The 23,026-nt window shown below is 38.6% G+C and overlaps 1 protein-coding gene across 2 annotated transcripts in view; it reads left to right on the top strand.

Annotated features, from left to right (window-relative positions):
• The window catches only part of CNOT6L (CCR4-NOT transcription complex subunit 6 like), a 65,299-nt gene extending 43,987 nt beyond the window's left edge, over window positions 1-21,312 (top strand). For both annotated transcript variants that reach the window (XM_075066088.1, XM_032784483.1), the window contains 8 exons: window positions 1,045-1,134; window positions 3,450-3,518; window positions 5,256-5,413; window positions 6,506-6,660; window positions 7,880-8,031; window positions 9,576-9,803; window positions 10,651-10,853; window positions 13,102-21,312. In XM_075066088.1, coding sequence (XP_074922189.1) covers window positions 1,045-1,134; window positions 3,450-3,518; window positions 5,256-5,413; window positions 6,506-6,660; window positions 7,880-8,031; window positions 9,576-9,803; window positions 10,651-10,853; window positions 13,102-13,314 — 1,268 coding nt within the window. In that variant the 3' untranslated portion in view covers window positions 13,315-21,312. The remainder of the gene's footprint in view (window positions 1-1,044; window positions 1,135-3,449; window positions 3,519-5,255; window positions 5,414-6,505; window positions 6,661-7,879; window positions 8,032-9,575; window positions 9,804-10,650; window positions 10,854-13,101) is intronic.
• The last annotated feature ends 1,714 nt before the right edge of the window (window positions 21,313-23,026 follow it).

Genomic DNA, 23,026 nt, shown 5'->3' with positions numbered 1-23,026 from the left:
AGCGTTCTCTGGGTTTGAGGAAAAATCAGTTTTTTCAGTTTGGCATAACTGTCAAACTATGCACTGTGCATGCCCTATACAAAGTTTCAAAATCCTTGAGTCTGGGTACTCTTGGGAAGAGATGCATTCTGCATGCATGAACAGTTAAGAAGTGCATTGTGAGGTTGTTTCTCCTGAAACTTTTCTCTTTTACCCAGAAATTGTTGGAAAGTATAATTGCTGGCTCTTACATTCAGTTCAGATTTTTGAAACTTTTGGGCTTTGTAATATGAAATGCATGCAGCCTGGGAAAGCTTGAGAATTGTTTCAAGCATTTCCCTCAGCAAGACTTAACATTTGCCCCGGAGCAGTGCCCACCCACCTGTGCATGTGTTTTATGGTGCAGTTTGAGTGTACATGTCATAGTGCAATGGTTCACAAACTTTTGTACTGGTGACCCCTTTCACATAGCAAGCCTCTGAATGTGACCCCCCCCTTATAAATTAACCCCCCTTTTTTTATATTGAACATTATTATAAATGGTGGAGGCACAGTGGCGTTTGGGGGGAGGCTGATAGCTCGCAACCGTCCATGTAATAACCTTGCAACCCCCTGAGGGGTCATGACCCCCAGTTTGAGAACCCCATCATAGTGGCACTGCACATTTTGCTACAAGTAACTTATCTGTGGCCTCGAACTGCCCATTTTGTCCTTCCCTCACTATTTTTTTTAAATCAGAAAATGTTTTTATGCAATAGTTAAGTGCATAATTTCCAAATATAAAAATGAATGTTTTTAGTGAGTTTGAAGTAAAAACTATAAACCACTTAAGTTACTGCTCAGTTGAAATGAAAGTATACTATTATCTGTGCTAGCTATTTCTATATCATCTATCATTATTAGATTCTAGAATTTTATAGAAATTGGAAATGGAAAAGACCTAGTGGATCATCTTGTCCATCCCCTCCTGGGGGAGCTCTTCCTCCCTTTCAGGAAAGTCCAGTTGCAGTGCAAGTTTTGATTCGGGTAGCGAATTATCACATTTTTGTTCTGAATCTCTTTCAGGCAATCCTTTATCACAGGATATTCTCAGCCTGTACCAGGACCCAGATGGAACACGAAAGTTACTGAACTACATGCTTGACAATCTAGCAGGTAACAGCCAAAAGTTTAGTTTGATATACATAACTAACTGCCAAACACTTTCACTTCTATTTGATAGCATTGAATTGAGGGTCTGAGTTTCTGAATCACTTGTAGTTGCTTTTATGTTACTGTCGAGTCCAGGGACTCCTGCCACTGAAATAACAAAATTGATGTAGTAGTATTGTAATAGATATAACTTGTGGTAGAGCATGAAGAAATCTAGCTTCCTAGTTAACTGGATGGCTCAGGGTTTAGTATATGGAATATGGTGCCCTTTACTGCTAGATCACTGGTATGAGTCCAGAACTGATCAGTAACAACGGAAAGTTTTGGCTTTCCTAAAGCTCTTCCTGAAGGGATCTGCACATCCAAAAGAAGTTGGTGAGCATCAGTGTCTCCTAAATCTATAAAAACTGGCATAATTGTTGGCAGTCTCAGTAGAGAGAAGGATTAATTTGACAAGGAACCAAACTATCCTTTCATCCAGAGAGGTTGAGGTACATTTGCTGGGTGACGTGGGAAAGGCTTGCATGGTCATTGTCCTTGTTTTAGACCAGGGATAGGCAAACTTTTTGTCCTGAGGGCCACATCGGGGTATGGAAATTGTATGGTGGTTCCATGAATGCTCACGAACTTGGGATTGGGGGTGCAGGAGGGGGTGAGGGCTCTGGGGTGGGGCCAGAAATGAGTAGTTCAGGGTGAGGGAGGGGGCTCCGGGTTGGGATGTGGGGGGTTGAGGGTTCTGGGGTGGGACTGGAGTTGAGGGGTGTAGGACGGGGCTCCAGGCTGGGACCAAGGAGTTTGGAGGGCGGGAGGAGGCTCAGGGCTGTGGCAGGGGGTTGGGGTAGGGGAGGGAGTGTGAGGGCTCCAGTTGGGGGTGCAGGCTCTGGACTGGGGCTGGGGATGAGGGGTTTGGGGTACAGGAGGGTGCTCCGGGCTGGGACCAAGTGGTTCGGAGGGCGGGAGGGGGGTCAGGGATTAGGAAGGCTGTTGGGGCACGGTGGGGCTCAGGAATGCAGACTACGGGCAGCACTTACTGCAGACAGCTCCGGGAAGCATGTCCCCTCTCTGGCTCTGAGGTGCAGCCAAGCAGCTCTTCATGCTGTCCCATCCATAGGCGCCACCCCTGCAGCTCCCATTGGCTGGGAATCGCAGACCCTGACCCTGACCCGCTTCCGTACTGGAGCTGAGGGCCAGATTAAATGATTTGATGGGCTGGCTGTGGCCTGTGGACCGTAGTTTGCCCACCCCTGCTTTAGACCTTATTAGTAAACAGAGGGCTTCAGTTTCCTATTTTGGTACTTTTTACTTTTATTATATTCAGATTACAAGCAGCATGATTTGAAGTGCTCATAAGCTTCAGTCCAGAAATACCACTGTGATTAAGGATCTCACACATTTGTTTTAAATCCTGTCCTTATGGGGTTATAACTTAGCCACTCTTAATTCACTGCTGAATATTTTAGCTTGTGTCCAGTTTCCCTTCTCCAAATATTTGGATGCAAACTGAAACAGAGGTTGGTTGTAGGGTTGTTTTTTATTTTTTTTAAAGCATTTGGTGTATTTGAGAGATTAACTCTGTAGTCCTGCCTACAAACAGACTTTGTCTTTTTGAAGAAGTAGTAAATACAAACCTTAAAAAGATGTATGGGTTTCTTTTGGTAAGACATTCTTTAAACATTAATGACTTCCCTCAACTTTTCTTTAGTGCACTTTGTTAGAAACTGCAGTTTATGTGCAAATTGAATAAAGGAAAGTCAGTCCATCACACCTGGACCTGACTGGTATGTGTTGTAAAACTATTGCACACAATTTCCTTAATACCATTTTAAAAAAAGACTTTTTTCTTGGACAAAGGCCTTTGTAGTTTTATTGCCAATCATGCAGTACATGCAAACTGACTGGTGTAAATAAGGTCCCCAGGGAGAGGGATTTCAGTAATAATACCAGATGAGAAAATTTGGTCAAATGGCAACTTCACAGTGGGGCAGAAGTGTTTCAGTGGCTGCCTTGTGATATATTAAGAGCAACAGAGGATTCCCAGGTGCTGAGAAACCACGGAGAAGCTACATGATTGCTGAATTTGTTATTTTATTGCACTTACAATTTTTAGGCCTTTGTATGATGTTTCATACCCCTCTTTCTTTCCTTGAGCCTAAACAGGCTTTGAAATTTCATGTGACTGGGGCATAGCTCCTCTCTGGGTTTGTCTAGCACACTATGGAGCAATGCTACTGAGCCATCAGCTTGATTGTAAATTAAGATAGTGACTTACATTGATACTTACAAAAGTGATTCATTTAATTTAGTGTTTCTAATTTCAGTTCATCCAGAGCAGCTGCCTTCAAGGCCGTGGATTACTTTAAAAGAACGAGACCAAATTCTTCCCTCAGGTAACTTTGTGGCCTTTTTCCCTCCTTTTCTGTCAATGCTTTGTTGACAAAAACATGTCAAATGTTTGTACTTAACTGACAGTATTAAGCATAAGTTTTATGTCTTTAAAATTTGGGTCAGTCTTAAAAAAACAGCATATTTTTAAACTTTCTACAATTTATTCTATGGCAAAGATCTAGTTAGATTATTGCTAACTGACTGCAATAATCTCTAAATCATACAGAGAATTAAAGTTTAAAAAAAAAAAAGCCGTGAACTGTTTTGGGTTCTTCCCTGTGCCCACAATGTTCCCCTATAGGTGTTTTGTGACACCGGTTGAGAAGAATAACACAGCCTTGCCTGTGCTTTTCACTTGGTGCAAAAGCAGTTACCTTCCCAAGGTCAGAGCTCAGTGTCTCCTAGGTGTACAGCCAGTGACTGCCCTGATAAGGCAGATACCAAATTGAGTTTGACTTGAACCAAGGAAACTTTCATGACTGTTTCACAGAAATAGTGAAAATCATCAAATAACTGCACACAAATACCACAGGCAACACCTCTAGACTGCTACTGAATGTAGTTCCAGAAGCTCTTGGATCTGTTTTTATTTTCCTTTTCTTCTCTCTGCTCCCCTGGGTCCTTCAGCTGCAATAGGACAAGCACAGGAATGCCTGGTACTGAAGTTAGTTTGGTGCCCTCTGACGCTGCTTGTACTGAACTGCAAACATCCACTTTAAGAAAAAAAATTAAAAATGGAACAGCTTTCCTTGGTCCAGTACAAGTTCCTCTCTCTCCTCCTTTTTTTTCTTGTTAATAAAATTTGCTTGTTTTAAAACAAGAATACTTTTTTCTGTTCAAACCGAAATGCATTACTTTAGTGATAACACAGTAGGGTCTTCAGAGAATAATGTGGCTTCAGATGCACAGTATTGCACCAATGCCATTAATGTAGCGAATAATTAAGGCTGCTAGTGATTCTGTGAAGGTTTCTTTTTTTTAATAACAGATTTATAGTTGTAAAATATGGATGGAACATTGTCAATGTTTTCTCCAAAAAGGTTATTCATGACATTTCTGCTATATTTAGCCTTCTGCTGGGCATGCATACATCAACATCCTGTACTGTTTAACTTTTTTTTTTTTTTTTTAATTAATCTCTTGCCTCCTTAAAGTAGCTAAAGCAATAGATATTAGCTCTTGGCTCAATTAGCAATCGTTTCCGCTATATTCCTTGCTTTTCCCAAACAAAAATCCTGTAGAGACCCTTGGCTCCTCTAGATGCTTGCTGAGTCACTTAAGTGAAAAACAAACCCTAAAATAGGGACCTGATTGATGTATCGGTTGCATTTACAACTCCCATTGATGTCAGTGGGAGATGCATGTATGCACCGACCACTGTTCTTTATTTTAACTATAGTTGTTTCCAGGTTTTAGTATGCCCAAAATGGGTAATAGTGCAAACGTAGGCCAAGCAACTAAGAACTTTGCGAACAGTTACCTTTTGCACAAACAAATGCATAATTTGCACATGCAAGTGAGAGGTGCTTTTTCCCAGAGTTTAACCTTTTATGCCAGTTGTTGGCTCAAAGGACTCCAGCTAATTAAACTCTTAGGGGGGAAAAAACCCAGTGCTCTTATTGACATATTGACTTACTCTCCAACACAGGGGATGTAACATACAACAATAGGTATCTTAAGAAAAAAATACTATGTTTTATCTATATTCATCAGTAATTCCCTCTTATGTTTCCTCCTAGCTTCATTCACAGTTATGTGTTACAATGTGTTATGTGATAAATATGCCACTCGGCAGCTATATGGCTACTGCCCGTCCTGGGCATTAAATTGGGAGTATAGAAAAAAGGGAATCATGGAAGAAATCGTGAACTGGGATGCAGATATCATTAGTCTTCAGGTAACAGTAACAAAACAACAATTTTTTGGCTTTTATCTGAAAACAGAATACCACCTTTTGAGACAATATTCTGTTCAAAGCATTTTATCCTCACTGTTAGTGGTGAACCTCAAAGTGCTCGTTACAGAATGCATGCATAGTTGCCTTGTTGTAATTTTAAAACGATAGAAAACTAGCTAAACTAATACATAACTTGCATTAGAATTTCTACTTATTATCTATAAGCCTCCTAAATATTTTACTACTTGGGTTGTTATACAACAACAGGCTTTACTGAGTAAAGGAAGAAATTGTGTTTTAACCAAAAAGCTGTTTCCTCCAATCCCCTGCTGTGACTCATACCCAGCATAGCAGTTGCATATATGCTTAACTTCAAGCATGTGAGCAGTCCAGTTGAAATCAAAGGGGACTACACTCACACTTAAAAGTTAAGCTGTGATCCGCTGAATTGACACACATGTTGCTTTCATGTTGGTAGGAGTTTATCCTAGGTATTGAGTACAGTTAAGTGGTGCTGGCTTTAAAGATGATCTACTTTTTTGTTTTTAAACAAGATATAGTGTATTATAAGAATAAAAACCATCACCCAGGAAGAAGAGAATAGCTGCTTGAATTAAAAAGCTGACACAAGCTGAGTAGCAGTGGTGTTTGGTGTCCAAGAAAATACATTGTTCTAGAATGGGGAGAACCCTTCAGTAAAAGAGAGCTCACCAAGCCGAACACTAATGGCTGCCGCAAAAAAATTTTTAACCTAGGAGAGTATCCACTTTTTAGCTGTCAAAAACAATTGGTGTGGTTTCCTGTTGATGTTCAGGACAACTTCTCAAAATACGCCTGCCACTTTTCCTTCTTAAAACACCCTTTTAATTTTGATCTGCAGGAATCCTAATATGTTCATCATACATCACACAACTAGTCTAAAATGTGATATAATGTTCTGTGTAAACAACATAAATGTGTAGTTTTGGCAACAAGTTATTTGACAACATATGCTTATATTGGTTGGGTACATAGAGTGGTGGGAGCATTTACTTATTTTATTAACCTGTCACTGATTTTCTTCATTGTAACGTTAACTGTATTCAATTCCAGGAAGTGGAAACAGAGCAATACTTCACCCTCTTTCTGCCAGCATTAAAAGAGCGTGGGTATGATGGATTTTTTTCTCCAAAGTCACGTGCCAAAATCATGTCTGAGCAGGAGAGAAAGCATGTGGATGGCTGTGCAATATTCTTCAAAACTGAAAAGTAAGGGGCAGCTTCACAGATCCCTTCTTTTTTTATAAATGTAAAGAATCAAACTGTAGCACTGGAAACATTTTTCCTTAAGCCTGAAAAATATTAATGAAACTATCAGTTTGCTGCAATGGGTGGCAACCAAATTAGTATGCCGTAAAGCTAAAAATTGAAATTAATGTGAAGTACATTTTTTTTTCATTGTCAAACAACAGAGTTGTGCTTCTGTTAGTAGTGTACTTAAAATGGTATCTTTCCATTCACTTTGCAGATTATACACAAAATATTCCCTTGCAAGAAAGGGATATGAACTGAATTAATGGAATAGCTTCACTGTACTGATACTAAGTTTCTAAAATCTACATGCTGTACAGGCAAAGACAGATTTTTACATCTAGAGGTTTCTTGCAGGCATAGGCCCACCGTCTGTATTTTGACTTTAAAGTGGGTATGCTTTTGTAATCTCTGTTTTGTGAAGAGAGCTATAGTTTTGTGCTGTAAATACCAGAAACTGTAGGTCAAGTGGGGAAGGCAGCGCTGTGCGCAATCCTTCTTTTCCTCCTTGTGCAAAATCTCATGAATCATTTGCCAATCTTGCATCAATGAAACTTTATTCTCTCTGATTTATAGTGTGCTGGTGGTTATAACCTGCTGTAATTTAAGGTTATGTGATGGGATTGTAACTCCAATTCATACCTTTTTAAAAAGAAAAGAAAACAGTTTGCCTTTTTGAGTTGAAATGTTCCTTGTTTGGGATGGTTCAGGTAGTTTTGGATAAGGGTTGTCTGTGCGGGATGGATGCACAGAGACCCTAAGAGCAATCTTCAGCACATCTCTACCATGATACCTATAAGAAATCAGAGCCATCATATAATTGTCTATCTGACCCTACATATAGTCAACTTTCCTAGCTATAGTTAAACCAAAACAAACCTCTGAAAATAAATTGCATATATTTTACCTCATCCGTCCTTCATTTTCCCGTGGCCTTTTTTAGGTTGTATGCTTTTGAGGGCAAGAACAGTCTTTTAGAGTATCTGAGTGTGAGTGAGTCAATAGGCCCCGATCTCATTTGGCACCTTTGAGAACTATACAGAGAATAGTAAATTGGATGTTTATGGTGAACTTTAAAATGTTTTTAATGCAACTGCCTACTTATGGAGAATGCTGTCCATATTTGCTGTGTGTTTTGTCTTTACTTTTTACATTGGTGTTTTTTTTTTTGTTCCAGATTTACATTGGTGCAGAAGCACACAGTGGAGTTTAACCAGGTGGCAATGGCTAACTCTGAAGGATCAGAAGCCATGTTAAACAGAGTGATGACAAAGGACAACATTGGAGTTGCTGTGGTGTTAGAGGTGCACAAAGAATTATTTGGAGCAGGTCAGTATAACCACTACTGCTATCCTGTGTATTGATAATAGCAGTATTTGTTCAGATGTAATTTTGTTTTTATAAGCGAATTGCTCCTCTGTAGACTAGTCATGTAAGATATTACTGCATATAAGATTCTTGGCCAAATGTTTGCAACGGAGCACTGTTCGGTAGACTACTTTGATGAAAGCTCTTATAAAGTGGGGAAATTTCTTGATCACTCTGACATTAGATATGACACAAGGAGCATCAGGCATTTGGTATTCTACTCAAGACTGTCATTCTCCCCTACTTTGATTTTACTTTACTTTGCCCCAGGCAGGAGTGCAGACCTCTCTCCCAATAACTGTTAGTGCTGTTCAGCTTTTCATCCTTTTGTCTCTTTCCTCTTCATTTAATCCTTCACGGCATCTCTGTGGCAGTGCTGATGTTCCTAACTGGTTATCAAACAGTGTTTTAATAAAGGATGATTAATTAGTGATGTCTCTCAAATGTCATTCAAAGAATCACGACTCTTTTTTTTTTTTTTTGTCACCTTTGAATTTTGTGGCCTTTTTTGTATAGCCCAGAAATTAGTAGGCAGTCTCTAATTGCAATGCAGGAAGAGTCTTTTAACTTCATCTCCTATCTAGTCTGCAGTCTGAGTTCTTAGGGAAGTAAAAGCCCTAGCTGTACTGTTTCAGCAATAAAACTCTTACTGCACGACCTTAACCAGGAGCTTGGCCTTTTCTTTGCCAACAAATTGCTATACCAATTGGTAGAAACCAGTCTGAAAAACTTCTGCATTCCTATGTTAAAACACTGAATGGCGAGGAATTTTAGGTGGCTTTCTATGCTTCAATTTTATTTTATTTTAAGAGAACCCAAAATTCATGTGGTTCCCCTCTAATAGTTCGGGATTGATAATTTTTCAGGGTAGCAGTAGGTCTGACAATTTATCCCGTTGAGGGGGAATGTGCAATTCTGATGCTAGCAATAGAGGTGAGTTGCCAAAGGTACACAGTTCCCAAGCAGTGTATTCCATAGACAGTCTGTGCTCTCACAAGTGGTGGTATACAACACAGCAGTGGTTATTGCACTGCTAAATAGGTAAGTAATTTTGTCACTGCTGTTGTTTGAGCTTTTATCTGCTGTTGTGAGTAATTCACATAGTTGTACCAGTGTTTGGAAGACAGGGCATGAATTGTAGTTGACACTTAATTTAGTATCCTTTTTTTAGTACCTTTAGAAAGAGTTGTTCTAATTCTCTCAAATTAAACAGTTAATAGTCCTTCCAGTCACCATTTGTCTCATATATTCAGAAGCTCGTATTATGAGACCTGTAACCAAATAAAGTTAATGTGAAATGAAATGTATAGTGTGGGATAAAGCTTTATTTAATTTGTTGCTAGACTTACCTTTTTTTCCAGTTGTGAAAGTAGGAGTATTTCTTTTCTATTTATCTACATTTGTAGCTGATACAGGAGTGGCAGAAATTTTGCATTATCATTTGCAACAAGGTGGAATTGAGTACATTCACCTAATTGACTTCTGAATAAAAACTTTTAATCCAGGTATGAAGCCACTTCACGCTGTGGACAAACAACTGCTTATTGTGGCAAATGCCCACATGCATTGGGACCCTGAATACTCAGATGTAAAACTCATTCAGACTATGATGTTTGTCTCAGAACTGAAAAATGTCCTTGAGAAAGCCTCCATCAGGCCTGGCAGTCCAACAGCAGATCCTAATTCTATCCCTCTGGTGCTGTGTGCGGATCTTAACTCACTGCCCGATTCAGGTATTTAGAAATGGTTCATCACTTTTACTATTGTCTTTTTTCACTTTTGATTTTTATTAGAATGTTTGAGTCAGCCTTCCACCTGACATTTGTATGGTATGCCAGTATATCATAATTATAATTGTGGAAAACTTCCTTCATAAAATCCAGTTGTGGTTCAAAATTCCCAAAAGAGTTAATATAACTCCTCTATTTGAGCAAATATCAAATACTTTTCAGTATGTTGTTAGCACTCTAAGTATTTGTCATGTGCAAGATTTGGTAAATATTGAGTATAATAAAAAAAAGCATAAAAAGATCTAGGGTTGATATATTTTAACTCAAGTTTAATATAGTAGTAGTAGTTATTATGTAGCAGAAGTGTGGTATACCTGTTTTGGACTAAGAGATTGAGGAATGTTTAATATTTAGGAATTCGGAGTTCATGGTTTATTGCCCTCTGGGTGAAAAGCTGACAAAATAAAATGAGGGCAGAAACTTGAGATGGACATACTGGAGTACTTCTGCTATTTAACTCTGTAATCGAGGAGAGAAATACAAGAAAACTTACTCTTAGTGCTGGCTGCTACCGTACGGTTAGTATTCTTATTGTGCTCAGGGTTTTGAAATGCTTATGCTGTCAAAGAAGGCGGTGAGCCCTTTCATTATATAGATGCACTCAGGAAGTCAGACCTCACTAAAGGAGACTTAAAAAAGAAAAAACTGGCTGCTCTCTCTATATATGTCTGCGCCTATTTGGAGACCATGATCTTTCAACGTGGTTCTTAACCTAAGGTATTTAAATACTATGCATGTTGTGTTCAGTAATTAAATAGATCCACTAATTGCATCTTTGTTTTGCAAACAGGTGTTGTGGAGTACTTAAGCAATGGCATAGTAGCTGACAACCATAAGGACTTCAAAGAGCTGCGTTACAATGAGTGTCTCATGAACTTCAGCGGCAGTGGAAAAAACGGGGCTTCTGAAGGAAGAATCACGCATGGCTTCCAGCTCAAGAGCGCCTATGAAAACAACTTGATGCCTTACACCAATTACACCTTTGATTTCAAAGTAAGGGGTGATCTACTGAATTTAATTTCTCATGGACTGAATTTTACTGTGGGAATTACCATGCTGGATCAGACCCAAGGTCCATCTAGTCGTCTGTCCTATCTGTGAGAGTGCCCAGCATTAGGTGCTTCAGAGGAAGGTGTAAGAGCCTTGTAGCAGGCAGATGTGGGATAATCTGCCCCTCCAGCATTAGGTGTTATCCTAATCTCAAATACTTAAAGGTGGGCTTAATCCCTGAAGCATGAGTCTAAAAACCCCTTCCAGAATTTTTTTTAGCATTGACTGTTATAACTCTGGATGTTCTTGTTATCCGTATAAATGTCCAGTCTCTTCCTGAATCAAGCCAAGTTACTGACCTCAGTGATATTCTGTGGGCAGTTTGTTTCAGAGTCTAATTACATGTTGTGTGAAAAAGTACTTTATTTTACAGGCTTTGAATTTACCACCTTTTAATTTAATTGAAAATTTGCTTGTTCTTGTGTTATAAGACACAGTTTGCACCAGCATCTCTTTTTCTGACAGCTCAATCTCTGCTAGTACCTCATTTTTATGACCAACAAAGAGCAGGTTTGGAACAGGTATCTCACCAACATGTCTGGTGGTGAACACTGATACAAATAAATCATTTTAGCTTCTCACTGATTTCCTTATCTTAATTGCACTCTATAATCTGGTGATCCAGCAACTTGTGATTGATTGTTTGTTGCACAGGCTTCCTGCTTCTGATATTTTTACAGAATTTCTTATTGTTATGCCTTTTTAACTATTTGCTCTTTGAATTCCATCTAATCCCTCTAAATTTCCTTCTTGCCTATTGCCTACTGTAGTTATGCTTCTTTTAATTCTTTACTAGGTGTAGGTTTCCAAATTTCAAGACATCTACCTATCTTGAATAATCTCTTGGAGCTTGCTGTCGAGCCATGCTGGCTTACCACTCATCTTTCTGCTTCTCTTCTTGTTCAGCACTGCCTTTTGAGACTGTTCTCTCCTTATGGAACATCCAAAACACAAATCTAAGGATTTGGTTTTCTTTACTTCTGATTTTGCAGCCTTTTTGACTAGTCCCTTCATTTTATTGCCTTCTCTCTTTTTTCTAAAGTTTAGTGTCACTGTGTTTGTTTGCGTTTTGGTACCATCCTTCCCCTTAGGTTGTTAAACTTAATTATATTATGGTCACTGTTCTTTGGAGGCTTAGCTATTACTACTTGAATCGACTTCTTTTGTGAGATGTTCAGGTATGTCGGTTAAGAAACAGTATAATGATGATAGAGGGACAGTACATTTCTAGAGGATTGAAAAAATTGCTTCTGAATGTGCATAGTTGGCATCTAAGGGCTTGTCTACATTTCCCGCTGGATCGACGGGCAGCAATCGGTCCAGCAGGGGTTGCAGCAGCGCTCTCCCATCAACTCTGGTACTCCACCAGGGCGAGAGGTACAGGCAGAGTCGACGGGAGAGCGTCAGCCATCAACTTACTGCAGTGAAGACACTGTGGTAAGTAGATCTAAGTATGTTGACTTCAGCTACCTGAACAACGTAGCTGAAGTTGCATAACTTAGATCTTCCCCTCCCCAGTGTAGACCAGACCTAAGACTTTGACTGTAGCTTAAGCTCCATGTCTTTATGATGAGGAAGAGGGAATACTTCCTCTACCCAGCCTCACAGGTGCAGGGGTTAAGGTGGTTCCCCAAAAAACTGTCATATCGAGGACAGGAAAAACTGTTCTTCAGGATGTCTAGTCAGTGTTTGCTCCATTTTGCAATAGTCTGGAAATTCTGAGCTCATGTAAAAAAAACTTCAGATTGAGTTACTTCATCTTATCAATAGCTTTGCAAAGTAAGTCATCAAAATGTAGCCAAGTGTGCTTCCGCCCTGTTAATGCAGCCTTCAGAAAATTGTCTCCAGCAAAACAGTAGCAACCATAAAAAGGGAAATTTGTCCATTCACGTCCAGTGAGGAGCTATTTAAATACTAAAATTATGCACAGATAATATATTTTAAAGTAAATTAAATGTAAAATATGTTCATTGACCGGCAATGCACAATTAAAATAAAGTAAAGATATTTAGAAAGACAGCACTAATTTGGCCACATTGCACATCCTGTGAATTGTAAAAACATGCTTTTAACATCAGGGAGTGGGAGCTAGCAAGTGTGTGCAGCTGTGCCAAATACATCTTAGGAAAATGTTAAACTATAACTTGTGAGTGTCCTTGTTTTAACGGAATGTGTTTCTCTCTCCCTGTAGGGTGTGATTGACTACATTTTCTATTCCAACACTCATATGAACGTGCTTGGTGTCCTGGGGCCTTTAGATCCTCAGTGGCTGGTTGAGAACAACATCACTGGGTGTCCACACCCTCACATCCCTTCAGACCACTTCTCACTGTTAACACAGCTCGAACTCCATCCTCCGCTCCTGCCTCTTGTCAACGGTGTACACCTACCTAACAGGAGGTAGTGGAGCCCTGCCCCTTTGAGGGGTGGGACCTGTTGTTATGGACCTGTACAGTTGTAAATCAAAGTATGTAGGAGTGAAGTATGGCCAACCTTAAGCTGCTTCTTCAAGCTCCTTTCATTGTGTGTTTTGATATGAGATTTTGCACATTTTGGTGCATGTTGGTATCATTTGGCACTAGGGCTGGAACCAAAGTATTATTCCCTTTCCAGGATTTTAATTTAATTTTTAAACTGGTAAGCTTGTTCTTTCATTAGGAAGCTGTGTTTATAAAATGGGCAAATCAGATTCACAGCTTGCATCGTAATCTATTTAAAATTAATGCTTTCTTCCAAATCACAGCACAACAAACCCTCCTTTTTTTTAAAAAAAAAACAAAAATAAACTGCTAAATACAACACTTCAATCTGTTTCAATTGTAAGGGAGAATAATTAGAAATACTATTTTACTGAACTCAAAATGGAGATCTGGGTTCTGCATCCAAAATTAATTTTGCACATTAGCAAAGCACTTAATATTTAACTGTAAATTATTAACAATATAGCCCTCACCCCACATCTAGCTAATACTGGAAAACCAAAAATGGTTGCATATACATATTGAGGGGCTAAATCATCTCCTGGTGCAACTCTATTGACTACAATGGAATTATGCCATCAGAGAATTTGGACCTGAGCATTTAATGCCACATAGAACTCTTGGTTGGCAGACTTGGTGATAACTTTCTTGGAGCTCTTTTTTTGGTTAAGAGATTCAGGAATTCAAATGGATGGCCTGTTTTGAGAGAAATCTAACAGAGAAATCTCCCTACTTTGACAAACCATGATGGGAAACTTCTGCAACGTAGGTTGGGAACAGGCTTTAGAAGCATAACATTAAGAAATTGCACTCAAAAAATCAGCTGCAAGTTTTCTTATTGATGAGTTCTGGAAGAGCAAATATGTTCCAACTCAATCTGTAGGTTCTTGTTTCTAATGTTAAATTGCAAAAATGATAAAACTTTGGATTGGAGGTGCTGGTTAAGCTAAGGTACAGGAAAAAAAACCCTCTGGAAATGATCTCACTTCTATCTCCAAAGTGAAGGTTAAATAGCTGTCTAGGTGCTTTTTTGTGGGGGGGGTGGGGAGAGTGGTAGCCATAATCATTCCTTGGATTATTTTTCCTGACCCTAGTTGCCAAATAGCCATCGTATGCTTTTAATACTTTGTTTTTGTTTTCCATCAAGGTTGAATTAAAAAGCTGCTGGTTCATTCCCAACTGTTAACACTCATTAGCTGTGTTGCAAATCTTCCTTTTTATGCTCTAGGGGGCCAGTTCAAAATGTTGTGCCTCAAGAGGCAGTAAACATAATGCAATTTTCTGAAAGAAATTGGTCGGCTGCTTAATGTTTAAAAAAATATATATATGGCACCGTAATAGGAAAAGGTTGTGTCTGTGTTTTTAAGTTTTTCTTTATTCTGCTTTTTTGCTGCTATAAGATTTTCTTGAATTTATATTTTAAACTTTTCATGCACTTTACTGTTTCTAGTCTCAAAATGTGATATTTTTAATAAAAAAGAATTTTTCCATGTATGTGAATGAAATTTTTAAACAGATAAATAGCCTATATTTATGTCTCATTCATAGATTTCGAAAGGGTCACATTTAAATTGGTAAATTAGTTTTAAATACTAAGGAGCAATCTTCTGCCTTTCAAAACTAATAGTTTAGCTTGTTCCACCATTCTTTAATTATATATTTCCTTCGTCATTGTTCTTTTCTTAGAAAATCAGGCTCTAGTAGAGAATGTTCCCTGTATTTGTTTAGGGGTGGGATGGGATGCAATAGTTGGTTCAATGAAACCACAACTCCCTTTCAAAAGTGCCTTGGAATGGAGGCATCACCCGTCATCCAATATAAAATTGGAAGTTGTTATAGTTGAGTAAAATTTGATATAAATAAAAAATTTTGTGCAGCACAAGAAAACCCAACCAACCAATTTAAAAAAAACAAAAAAAACCAAAAACCTTTTAAAGATTTTCCTCTAGGTGCAGGTATCTCTTTATATATACCTCAAGTGTTCAAGGCCTAGGCATGCAGATAAATTGAAAAAATAAGTAGCATATAGTACTGGAAAGTAGAATAGCATGAAAAACTTAATTTTGTGGACATTACCTTTTGTAATCAGCTACTGTATTCTTTTTTTGTTTTTCTTTTGGAGGGGTGGGTTCTCTGCTCTGGAGATATGCACTAACAAACCATTTTCCTCCTTTCATACACGCATGTTAACTAGCAATGTGAGCAATATTTCCTACCATACTTCACTCCCAATATTTTTGAGATGTTTGTATAAAATGGAATTTAAAGTTCACCTATGATTGTATATGAACTGCAGAGGAGCCTGTTTATAAATAAATTTAAAAAAAAAAACCACAATCTTTTGTAGTGTTGGGGGAAAATAAAAAAAATTGGGCAACAGAAACAGCTTAAGTTTTATTTTCTTCTGATTCATAATTAATTTGAGGCACTCTGTTGCAGGAAGGTGTTTAATTGGGTTTTCTCTGCTTCAAAATGCATTCTTCAAAATGTCCTTTATCCTGTTACTTTAAAAAAAAAAAAAAAAAATGTAATTGACATTGCACAAAAGCTTTTATGTTGAAATGGGTATTGTTTGTTTTAGTTGGCCCACACACCTGAGCATGATAATCCAAATTTCATGTGTGTGGTTCTCTCCTGCCCCCCTTCCCTCCCCGCTCTGTATTGCCATTTTTTTTCTTTTTTTTTAAACAGAAGGGGCAGTATCTGTATTGAGCTTCCATTTCCGGTGATCAGAAATGCTGCTGTCCTTCGTGTTTTTGTTTAAAATACAGAAAATCTGGAACTCTGTCAATAATAAACTTAAGATGAATGACACCTTTAGATAAAAAAAAAAATGTGTGCACATTATCCAGAAGTCAACGTAAATTGCCATATGTGTCTAAAGTGGAAACTCATGGCTTTAAGTAGAAAACCTACACATTCGAAGTCGAGCTTTTCTGCAGCTGTGATTCTTCTGATTGTGAAAACTGAAAATTCAGTACCCTGTAAAGGGTGTGTGTGTCTTTTAGGAGAGGGAGCAGGCAGGGAAAAGGAATCTGGGAAAGTGGTATCACTAATTTCACAATAGATAAATGTACAACAAAATACACACAATTATTCTCTCCATCACTGATGCTTGTCTCATAGCTTTAAACACTGGGAACACTGCAGCATCCTCAGGACTGGTCACAGGAAAAAAAGTTCAAATTCACATACTGCTGCTTGCTTAGTTGGTTTTGTTTTAAAAATATTGTGCCTGGTGACAACTTCTAAGCAACAGCACTGCCTAAAGGAAGCAGAGAAAAAAATCGAACACTGTTCTACAGGCAACTTTTTAAAATTCGATATGGTAAATCTGTTAGATATGAGGTTTTGTGTGTGTATATAAAAAAATTTTTGTACAATGTAGCTGAATATTTTTGTTTCATTATTTCGATGTAAGGAGTGTGAACGTTTTGTGTACCACACGTTGAAGTCAGGTATGGCACAATGGGTTTTGAGACCAGCTTTTCTTCCCATTTGCCTTGTTCAAAACTTTTCTTTCTTTCTGTTTCTAGCATTCATCAAGAAAATACTTCTTTTTACCAATAAGCTTACTGTGTGTTTGAAGCCACTCTTGTTTCTAGTTGGCAGAAATACAAAACCTTTTTTCTTATTGGTTCCGACGACTGCTGCTTGTTCTATGTTTATAAACCGTAGCCAAAATCTTCAGTCCCTTAAAATCTTCAAAAGCACCTACCCCAGGGTTGGCCTAACTCTGTTCCCAGGGTTTCACCATTGACTTCAGTGGGGACAGAGTCAGGCCAATGCTGAGAGAGTCTGGAAAATCTCCCATCCTGGGTAATTTTGAGTTAAGCTTCCTCTCTCCAGAGACATGGCCCGATGCTGGAATTACTGTGGCCTGTTTTTCCAAGGGGCTGAGGACGTGCAGCTCCCATTTACTTCACATTTTCTGAAAATTCAGGCCAGTTGCATTTTGGTGTCCGAACATGATTTTAGGAACTTAACTTTCAGCACCTTGTTCTGAAGTCTTTGACCTAAATCACAAGGGAGTAAATAAAAAGATATTAAAGGCTCATATCACTTGATTCCACAGGGACTAAGTTTGGTGAGGAGATCACAGGTATGAAGTATAGAGAGGAGACAGCTATAAAAGTTGGTTTTAATTCAAGATTATTCAGTTTTGGTCACACCTAATATATGAGGGAAATATGGTGGGTAACCTTGGGGCATTTACATCCGTTCAAAGATTTCTAAATCACTAGTGCATTATTAATACTCTTTCCATAATCTATTAAATTGAGAAGAGGAAGGTGTGGGCAGTTAATATCAAAATCAGATTTAAACCCAGCAACTGAAACGACTATATTTTTATTATAATTCTTGGCTTTCGGCATCAAAACTTGGTTTGGCAAGATACTTGGCATACAAGATTTAGGAATGGAAGGGGTTTTTTAAATACTAATCAAACAATACTGATTAGATTGCTATTTAAATATCACAAAGGTTAGTTTGATATAGCCTCAAATTCATATAAATTTAAAAAGGAAGTTGTAGTAGTCATTAATCTTCAAATAAATGTTTTTTTAATGGCTTGAGTATTGTACATATTGACATGGTTAATCTAGTATCAGTTATTCTGTACTGCCATGTAGATATTCTTTATTTACAAAAATCTAACTTTGCAAAAACAAGGAAATGTTACATTTTAAGATTACATTCTGGAATGACACATCATCTTCTATATTGGGAGATGACAGGTTGAAACATACATACTTGGAGCATGTCTCACTGTTAGAAGATGTCTAAGCATGACGAAGTGAGGAAAGTGATGTGTCCTGCTTGTGTTAAAGTTTAAATCGCCTTACTCTTATGAGTTTGTGTTCTCTCTATTCTTTTTGTGATTTGATCCTCTGAAGTTTTAATACAATAGAAAACTCTCCTAGAATTGTGTGAATGACTCAATAGACTGCAGAGTATTGTGTACATATACGCTTAGGAACCTGAGTGGTCCATCAAGTACTTGATCTGTTTTATCAGTCTGCAGTAGGAAGCCATTAAGCTAAAATCAATCCTTTTAAAAACATGGAGCCGGACAGCATCATTTGAGAGATTGGTGATGGGATAGCAAGCTGTTTACCTGGATTACCATTTCAGATGTGATTGCTTTTACACAATATTCATAAAATGAGTTGCCTGCTAGGAGGAGAAGTGCTGGCACCACTGAAGTCAATGAGAGTTTTGACATTTGACTTCAGTAGGGGAAGGATTTCACTGCAATTGTCCAGGTTATATAACCACCACCCTTGCTAAAAATTTAACATCTGGATTGATAGTCTGAAGTATCAGCGGGTGAATACATGCAACAACTGGATTACTTCCTTTTTCCTGTAGAGGTGGTCTGTCCAGAACACCATTGAGATGTATTGGCAGAGCAACGTAGGGAAGATTTAATCATCACTACTTGTATAGATGTTGAACAGATGACTCAGTTTGTTAGTACCTGAGAGAGGGGATGTTAAAAGGATTATTAAAAATAGCTGAATAAGTTAGGTGAACACTGGCAACAGTGAAAAGTTCACTGTTAAGGTCTGGGTCTGCTAAATTCATAATGTGAAAGTCATTCCATGTTAGATCGGTAAATATTTTGCAAGAATACAGTAAAAAAAAAAAAAAAAAAAATCAGTAAAATTTTCTATATTAACAGCTTTAAAAAACCCAAAATGTTTCTGGAATCTTTATGCCAAGTGTCAAAATAGAAATAACTTGCATAAGTTTATAAACACTTTAAAATGAGTTTTACATATATACCCCAAAGCACTGTTATAACTGATTGGCGGGAATATTAAAATGCTGAACTCTAAACTGGTGCATCTTTGTCCTGTGTAGTAGTGAGGACATTTTGTACTGATATTTACCAGACTTTATTTAATTTCAAAATCACTGGGAGAAAAAATGATAAAGTTTTGTCTTTGAAAGTGATTCGAAAAGTCACTAACATCTTAGCAAATCTTAAAACATGGTATACAAAGTAAACTTGGCTGGATTGGATTGGCTGGAAGATAGAATACTTCAGGGACAGCTGTTCTTGTTGTAGATTCTAAAATAAGTGTGAAGTTAAGGAAATATATTTGTATTTGTATTTGAACAATTTTGATGGCAAAACCCGCCAAGTGATATGACTCTTTTCAGCATACTACAGTGTGTTTAGCTTGCAAAGTCCTTCACTGTTTTAGTAATGAAAGGTGGAGTGATTCTGATATTACTTGGCCTCATCCTTTTGTTAAACTGTTTCCAAGAGTAAGACATTCACCAAGTTCTTCTTTGTCTCTGTATTTCTATTTGTTTTAAAGCAAAGAATCATGGTCTCTCTCTTTACAAGTGACATTGTTGATATTATTCTGGCTTTGTTTTCCATTTTTAATTATTGTGTAGTATGGTTTTTCCAAGCAATTAAAGTCTTCTCAAAATTTGCCTGTAAGTCACTAAACTCATAAGTTTGACTGGATCAGTGGTGATATGAGCTCAGGCTTTGTTTGTTTGTTTTGTTTTTGAAAACTAGACAATGGGAGTATAATGCTCCTAGGTACATGAACTGTGTCTGGGTAATCTGAAACTGCGCTATAATTTTTCTGTACAAATCTGTTAAAATACAGTTTTCTCATTTTATAAATTCAAACTGAGCAAACTTTTCCTGAATCCTGACTCAGCTCTGCATTTGAACCAGCCTCATTATTGCACAAAGGAAACATGAATTAAGTGCCAATCCTGCTCCCATTGAGGTCTTATTTGAGTTTTGCCTTGACTGCAATGGGAACCAGGTCAGGCTCATAGTCTGCATTGAATGCAAATTTCTTAAACACCAGCTTCTAGGAGTACTGGGGAGGGGGAGACAGGTGCACTTTTGAGATTCTGTATAGTTGTCCTAATGCAACACATTCTTGGATTTTGGAAAAGTTTTCAGAAATGCACCACTAGATTCTGGTTTTTCTCCTTTCTGGTAATACACCGAGTCATAAATTAAATGGGCCTCTTGCATCAAATATAACCTGCTTAACCATAATCTTAAATAAGTGCCAACTGAGGGAATCCGTAGGGGGATTTGCTTTACTGTGAATCCTGCCAATTACATTTCCATCAGAAAAATATTCTCTAACCTTTAAATTTTGTTTCATACGCAGTTCAGGTGTCTCATTAAAACTACATGGGGGTGTATGAATATCTTCATCTAATGGTTGAAAAGCAAAGCAGTTGATTTTTAGACCTGAGCAAAAAAGCTTATTCAACTTTTCCCACAAAATAATTGTAAAACTATTGACCTTCCTCCAAAACAATCAGTTATTTCTCTCCAAATTGAAGTAATTTTTAAAAATGCAAATAATTTTCTTATTTTAAAAAGTGTTTCTTTAAAAGAAACAAAATGCCATGCAACTGTAGCTTCAACTGACTTCCCTGAACCAGTCCATTGAATTCCACATCATTCATAATTCTACCTTTTATTGTGAGACTGTCGGACAGAGATCACCAGCTCTTCGTTTTGTTTGTTAGTTTACCAGTCAGTGAGGTGGGAACTCTTAATTACACAGCTCAGTGGAAGTATTTTGCGCAATATATACTGTACAACATGTATGTGCAAGAGAGAGGTTTTACTTTTACAAAAAAATGAGAACAATATAAAATGAAGACAGTAACTGTACTAAGCAGTCTTGCCTTTTTAATCTTATGGCAGCTCAGAAAGGAGGTGCTGAAAACCTTGAACTATTGTTGTCAAATCAGATGACAAAATACCTTTTTTTTTTTTTTTTTTCTTTTTCTTCCATTACAGAAATTGGGTACTGATCACACATGATGTGTATAGGGCTAAATATCTGCTTGTTTCTTTCTTTGCACTCGTGTACTTTTATTTCCCTCTGTAGGCAATAAATGGCTGTTTTGCAACTGCATTTTCTGTCCTGTTTTTGTTTCTACTCTTGAGAATTGTTGTATGTATCACAAAAGGAGTTGGGGGCAAGGAGCTGGATGTTGCCACATGGCCCTTACTCTTGCTACTTTCTGGTCTGCATCAAATTGTACATCTAGGTGTTTACAAGTCAGTGGCTGCTTCTGGCCACACTGTGGATGGGTCGGACAGATTCCCTGGGTAACGGAGTCTGATCCAAAACCTGTTGAAGTCCATGAGAGTTTCTCCATTTAATTCTGTGGGTTTTGGACTGCTGTATGCTTTATGAAAGATGAGAGGTCTAATTATGTGACTGTCTAGTATCTAATAATCAGGTTTTAATACAAAAGCCACGTCCAGTTCTTCCATGTGTAAAGGTTAACCCTTAAAGTTGCTGCAAGTTCTTGAGTATCTGTGGGTGTGAATGATTAGCCCTGGAATTGGGATTTACTAGAGAATTCTATTGAAGCATAAAGAGGATGAGCATCCGGCTCGGTCCCTTTGTAGCTGGTTTGGCTGTGTGGTGCTGACAGGTTAAAATACTAAACTAACACACACATGAGTGTTACAAAGTGACACAATCAGATATTACCGTGATGCACACGTGCAGTAGATCTGCAAAGGTGCCGTTTTTTAAAGTGCGCTACCACACTTGGCAGGCCACAGCGGCTCACTACCAAGTGCAAGTCTTCAGTTCATCTTCCTTCTGTCAAGAAATCCTGTTTCCTGGTGCTAAAAGGTGAAGTGTGTCCCTCCACTTTCCACTGTGAAGAGTACCAATCCAGTACACTGCTTCTGTGTAGCATGTGTACATCAGAAGCTAGGAGTCAGAAGTATCTCTTGTTACTGTTCTGTAAAGTGGCAGCTCCAGGCACCAGCGCTCCAAGCACGTACCTGGGGCGGCAAGCCACGGGGGGCAGCCTGCCGGTCGCTGTGAGGGCAGCTGGCAGGCCGCCTTCAGTGGAGCGCTTGCGGGAGGTCCGCCGGTCCCACGGATTCAGTGGCAATTCGGCGGAGGGTATTCCGAAGCCGCAGGACTGGCGGACCTCCCGCAGGCACGCCACTGAAGACTGATCTCAGTACGGGCCTCAAGGATCTACTGCCCGCCGTGCTTGAGGCGACAAAAAAGCTAGTGTCCCCCATCCTGGTTCAGTAGCGCCTGTTCACAGTGCTAGAGGGAAGAGTGGCTTATTGTCGTCAACAGTGATGCCACTGTGCGAGCAGTGGCAACGTTTTTTAAGTTCACTGATATAGGTTCAGTGCTTTTGGAAGTTTACAGAGTCTAGAAGCAGTAGCACCCGCCAGCATAAGCGTTTTGACTATTTGTGCTATTACAGTAGATCCTCAAGGTCCGTACTGAGATCAGCGGTACATGCGTTGTGACACGTGCACATGGAGATGGACTGTTTCTTTTGCTTAGACTGCGAGCTGTGGAGGGCAGTATGGTCCTCATTTAAACTGCAGAGTGAACCGAGGCGCAGGGAATAAGTGACTGACTTTTCCCAGATGTCACAGGGAGCCTGGAGTCCCAGTCCAGTGCTTGAACTTTCTGGCCTTGACCTGTAACTAGATAGCAGACTTTTTATAAAATGCATTATTCTGATTGCTGCTGGGCTTCTCCTGCTTCCTTTTTGACCCAGCAGTCACCTCGTGATATTCTGCCTGTTCGAGAGATTAGCTATTAATGTGGTGGCTAAGGAGTACCAGGAGAGCCAAAG

This window comes from Chelonoidis abingdonii, chromosome 5 (assembly GCF_003597395.2).
Source record: "Chelonoidis abingdonii isolate Lonesome George chromosome 5, CheloAbing_2.0, whole genome shotgun sequence".
In the NCBI taxonomy this organism is placed as follows: domain Eukaryota; kingdom Metazoa; phylum Chordata; order Testudines; family Testudinidae; genus Chelonoidis; species Chelonoidis abingdonii.
The sequence above is the reverse complement of the archived record's forward strand: the minus strand, read 5'-3'. Positions and strand labels throughout refer to the sequence as shown.